At 46.1% G+C, this 5,082-nt stretch overlaps 1 protein-coding gene across 1 annotated transcript; it reads right to left on the bottom strand.

Annotated features, from left to right (window-relative positions):
* Window positions 1–2,778: 2,778 nt before the first annotated feature.
* LOC118620765 (P-selectin glycoprotein ligand 1-like) lies at window positions 2,779–4,820 on the bottom strand. The gene is made up of 3 exons (XM_036247768.1): window positions 4,759–4,820; window positions 3,426–3,558; window positions 2,779–3,216 (listed from the first exon to the last, which is right to left on the bottom strand). Exons 1-3 carry the CDS (start codon window positions 4,818–4,820, stop codon window positions 2,779–2,781), a joined length of 633 nt encoding a protein of 210 aa, XP_036103661.1.
* Window positions 4,821–5,082: the final 262 nt, after the last annotated feature.

The raw sequence follows: 5,082 nt of genomic DNA on the forward strand, positions 1-5,082 counted from the left end.
CACATTTTATAATCATTTCCTCATATACCATATTGTGTGTTTTTAAGCAAAACATAGCTTACTGGTGATGAGGCCAATGTAGGGAAGGGAAAAGTTTTCCTTGACTCTCTTAGGGTCTCTGTCTGGGTCTGAAAATTAACAAATACAGACTAATAGAGGAAAAACATATAGATTTATTAAATATAAGTTTTAGGTGACATGGGAGCCTCCATAAGGAAAGGAAGACCCAAAGAAACAGTTAGACCTGTGTGTTCTTATGCAAGGTTTGATGAAGAGTGGACATTGTAGAGCAAGGTGATAGGTTAGGGAGTAAACTGGGAGCCGTTAGCAAGGTCTATTAGTTCAGATTCCTCCCTGTCTTAAGAGATAAGAATGCTCCTATCCCTGGGGTATAGTGAGGGGGGCCTCTCAGATGAGGGTTTTGTTTTTTTTTTATCCTCACCCGAGGACATTTTTCCATTTTTTGTTCAGGTAGAGTGGGAAGGAGAGAGAGGAACAGAGAGAGAGAGAGAAACATCGATGCGAAAGGAACACATCGAGTGGCTGCAACCCGCACAACCGACCAGGGCCGGGGACAAACTGCAACCGAGGTACGCGCCCTTAGCGGAAACCGAACCCGGGTCTCTCAGGACCGCAGGCCGACGCTCTAACCGTTGAACCAAACCGGCCAGGGCTCAGATGAGGGTTTTAATTTTCTTGTTTCAGGGGAAGGGTAGGAGAAGGTTAGTGAGACCTTCCTGCTTCTGCTTAAAATATTCAATATGATGAGATGTCACATGTTGGGGTAGCATGTCTTGAACCCCATCATCACCCAAGCAGCTACATTCACAGGCCCTGGATTGCCTGAACTGAAGAACTAGACTTAATGTCCTGCAAACATTTCACAGTACATGTTTGGACAAAGCTGCAAATAAGCATATTTGCACACATGCATGTATACACCCCCTTACGTCCATTAATTTGTTCTGGAGAAAAAAAAAAAGAGGGAAACACCTAGTTTCTCCTTTAATCTCCCTCCACCCCAGTAAACTGCTACATGTAGACCTGTTAAACATTGTCTACCAGATTTCCCAAATGGGGCCAAACTATCTGATCTAAAAAGTTTGTTCAAACTACAGTGTTTGTTTGTTTTTAATTCAAGACAACAGGCATAAACACTGATTTTTTAGATTATAGCCTAGATTTGTAGCTTCTCTGGCAAAGACCTGGCAACACTGGACTGCACTCCTGTGCAATCGGGACCCCACCGGATAGCATCACATTCCCTCAGCCCCAGTCCTTGCCTTGTACACGCACGTGATTACCTGCTTTGTGACTTGCGGGGTTTTGAATTTATGATGCCTATTCTGTTCTCCACACCTCTCCTGAGACTTAGGATGGCACATTAAAGGCTCCGGGCATCTGGTTAACTTAGTTTAAGCCAGCATTTCCACATGTGTTTGAAACCCAGGAGCACATGACTATGGCTATGCCCAGCAGCGTTCTGTGGAGCAGTATGTGGGGGCGTGGGGACAGCGGTGGAACACTTAGAAATAAGACTTGAGTTCTACCTTAGTTCTGCTTGAAATTTTACATGTAACAGATAATTATTTCCATACATACGTCAAAGTACAGTGGTGATACCAATTCCAATGGCATGTGACTTGTGAGAAGTCTGAAAAGTGGGAACACTAGAGAAATTTAAAGATTGGGGGGGGTGGGTTGAGCTTGCGGTACTAGCAGATTTAGCATTAGTGCTCAGTGTATAATTTCAATGGCATTGGGTTCATAAATCTGTTGCTATATAGTACCTCTTATTTTCTTTTTTGGAAAAGTTAACATTGGTACTTTAGGTATCACTTTATACTGTAGAAAATAATTTGTCAATAACTGAGAGAGAGGATGGGTTAGAAGGGGGGAAGGAGGGGTATTTGGTTAATACTAAACTCTTTTCTATAAAGGTATCAAAGTTGTAGAATGTATTGAGCTTTGTTTTTGACCTTTCGCAACAGTTGAGAATCCATTTTCTCCAATCTGTCTTGGGATCTTAGGACATGGGTGTAATTAAGACCAGATATTTAAACTTAGGAAGTCTTGCCCATCTCTAAGAAGTAGCAGAACTAATCTTTCACTGGTGGCTGTAAAGATAATTTGGGGAGTACACGGAAGCGTGAGGGTGTCTTGGTTTCAATGTGTGCACACTCACCAATAAAATGGACTATTGTTTTCATTCAGAAAGAAAGAGAGAGAGAGAGGGGAGGGGAGGAAAGGAGAGAAAAAAGAAAAGAAAAGAAAAGAAAAGAAAAAGAAAAGAAAAGGAAAGGAAAGGAAAGGAAAGGAAAGGAAAGAAAAGAAAAGAAAAGAAAAGAAAAGAAAAGAAAAGAAAAGAAAAGAAAAGAAAAGAAAAGAAAAGAAAAGAAAAGAAAAGAAAAGAAAAGATAAATGCACTCAGGAATTTGATTTCTTTTTTTTTTATCCTCACCCGAGGACATTTTTCCATTTTTTGTTCAGGTAGAGCGGGAGGGAGAGAGAGGAAGAGAGAGAGAGAGAGAGAAACATCGATGGGAAAGGGACACATCGAGTGGCTGCCACCCGCACGACCGTCCAGGGCCGGGGACAAACTGCAACCGAGGTACGTGCCCTTAGCGGGAACCGAACCCGGGTCTCTCAGGACCGCAGGCCGACGCTCTAACCGCTGAGCCAAACCGGCCAGGGCAGGAATTTGATTTCTTAGGAAATGTTTCCAGAGCTAATCAAGAACCATCAGGTCTGTCTTCTGAGCTGCTGATGCTCCAGGATTCAGACCAGCCCGCTGAAGAGAAAGGCTGCAGTGACTGCGCCCTCTGAACTAGGTTCTGCGGCGACTGCGCCCTCTGAACTAGGTTCTGCGGTGACTCCGTCCCCGGCCTCTGAACTAGGTTCTGCAGTGACTGCGTCCTCTGAACTAGGTTCTGCGGTGACTGCGTCCTCTGAGCTAGGTTCTGCGGTGACTGCGACCTCTGAGCTAGGTTCTGCAGTGACTGCGTCCTCTGAGCTAGGTTCTGCAGTGACTGCGTCCTCTGAACTAGGTTCTGCAGTGACTGCGACCTCTGAACTAGGTTCTGCAGTGACTGCGTCCTCTGAACTAGGTTCTGCAGTGACTGCGTCCTCTGAACTAGGTTCTGCAGTGACTGCGACCTCTGAACTAGGTTCTGCAGTGACTGCGTCCTCTGAAGTAGGTTCTGCGGTGACTGCGTCCTCTGAACTAGGTTCTGCGGTGACTCGTCCTTATGAGCTAGTTCTGCGGTGACTGCGTCCTCTGAACTAGGTTCTGCGGTGACTGCGACCTCTGAACTAGGTTCTGCGGTGACTGCGACCTCTGAACTAGGTTCTGCGGTGACTGCGACCTCTGAACTAGGTTCTGCGGTGACTGCGACCTCTGAACTAGGTTCTGCGGTGACTGCGACCTCTGAACTAGGTTCTGCGGTGACTGCGTCCTCTGAAGTAGGTTCTGCGGTGACTGCGTCCTCTGAACTAGGTTCTGCAGCGCCAGCCAGCAAGACGCAGGCCAAGGGGAGGCGAGGGCAGAACCATTTGCCACTAGAAAGGAGACGTCCAAATTTAACAGGGACTTTTTTCTTTTTTTTTCCCCCCCTCTTCCTTTTGAGGATGGTTCTCCCTGACAAGAAGTATCGGAGAAAAGCACAGCTTCTTTCAGCTGTCCCTTTCTGCGAGTTTTCCCATACGAAACCATGCCCAGGCTGCCGCGACGCACTTTGTTATTATGACAGGAAAAAATGAATTTCTAATGTGTACCTCTACCAGCTGCAGGCAGCGTGGGGACCTTCCGTCACCAGGCGCCCTGCGGGAATGAGCCCGAGTTGGGGCTGAGGGCCAATGCAGAGAACATAATATTTAGGTTAAAAAAAAAAGTAAAATCTTTCTTCTTTCACTTTGAGATGGGCATGAAGATATTCTTAAGAACAAAGGCAAATTTACATACGCACATTGGATGGGAAAGGACACTTATCCATGTCCTTTAATGAGCATCTGACTGTCACACGGGTGCTTTCATTAATTCTCATAACACTCCTCGTCAGTGCGAGTCCCCTATTTACATACTGAGAAACTGGAGTTGGAGGGACCCAGGGTCCTGCCCAAAGCGGCCCAGTTAATAAATGGCTGAGCTCTGGCTTTTCCACTCCGACATACTATACTTTAATTACGTGCTGCTTTGTAAACAGGAAACTGGTTTTTCTCTACCCTGTCATGTTATAGAAATGGCCCTGTTCATGCTCCCGACAGCATTTGGTGTCTGACTAATACCCACAGGCTGCAGGCTCATTTAAAAAATTTGCTTAGACCTCTCAAGAATCAGCCACTCATGAAAAGGCGCAACCACTCATATCATACACGACAGTCAGAGCGGAGAAAGGTCTTCGAGGTCATCGGAGCTCCACTCTTATTTGACCTCAGAGGAATCCTAGTCCGGGCCTTCAACATTTCGCATTTGGTGATTGTAACAGCTTCTTAGCTGGCGCTTCTGTTTCACTTCTGTCCGCCTTTCGCACTCAAGTGAAATGTATTAAACCTAGATCTGCTCGTCCCAGGCCATTGCTTTGTTTACCAAATAATTCTACCAGAGTTTACAGCATCTGTGGCAAAGTCTCTTTGCCCCTCAAATACATTCTTCTGTATGCACGTATTGGATGCACAAGCCCGACTATGTGGTTACATGATTAAATTCTTACCAGTGGAACAAGCTGAAGTTATATACACCTGCTTAAAGGAAATTGCTACCTTGGCCTTTCTTTCTCTATCCCACGAGCTGAAACACGGATATGGCCATGACCCAGCTTCATCCATGCGTGCAAGGTCAATGCCCCAGGGCGATACAGAGCGACAGGAAGGAAGGAACCCACCCTCTGAACACACGACGTGGAGCCAAGCCGCCGTTTTGCTCAGGGCTGTACTGCAATCAGAAGTACTTTGTCTTCTCTCAGCCGCTATCTTCTGGGGGCTTTCTGTCCCCGCAGTTCAGCACTTACCTTAACTGGCACAGCGTCACGCTCCATAGGATTCCTGCCTCTGTTTCAGTTTCCTCAGTGGCCACACTTCCAAATT

This window comes from Molossus molossus, unplaced genomic scaffold (assembly GCF_014108415.1).
Source record: "Molossus molossus isolate mMolMol1 unplaced genomic scaffold, mMolMol1.p scaffold_m16_p_8, whole genome shotgun sequence".
NCBI lineage: Eukaryota > Metazoa > Chordata > Mammalia > Chiroptera > Molossidae > Molossus > Molossus molossus.

What these genes read in the sequence shown, in the direction of transcription:
- LOC118620765 (XM_036247768.1), bottom strand. Translation starts at nt 4,820, where the DNA reads ATGAAGCTGGGTCATGGCCATATCCGTGTTTCAGCTCGTGGGATAGAG. An exon ending in ATAGAGAAAGAAAGGCCAAG is followed by an intron (nt 3,559 to 4,758) that starts GTAGCAATTTCC and finishes TCTCCTTTCTAG; the next exon opens with TGGCAAATGGTTCTGCCCTC. An exon ending in CCGCAGAACCTAGTTCAGAG is followed by an intron (nt 3,217 to 3,425) that starts GTCGCAGTCACC and finishes CCTAGTTCAGAG; the next exon opens with GACGCAGTCACCGCAGAACC.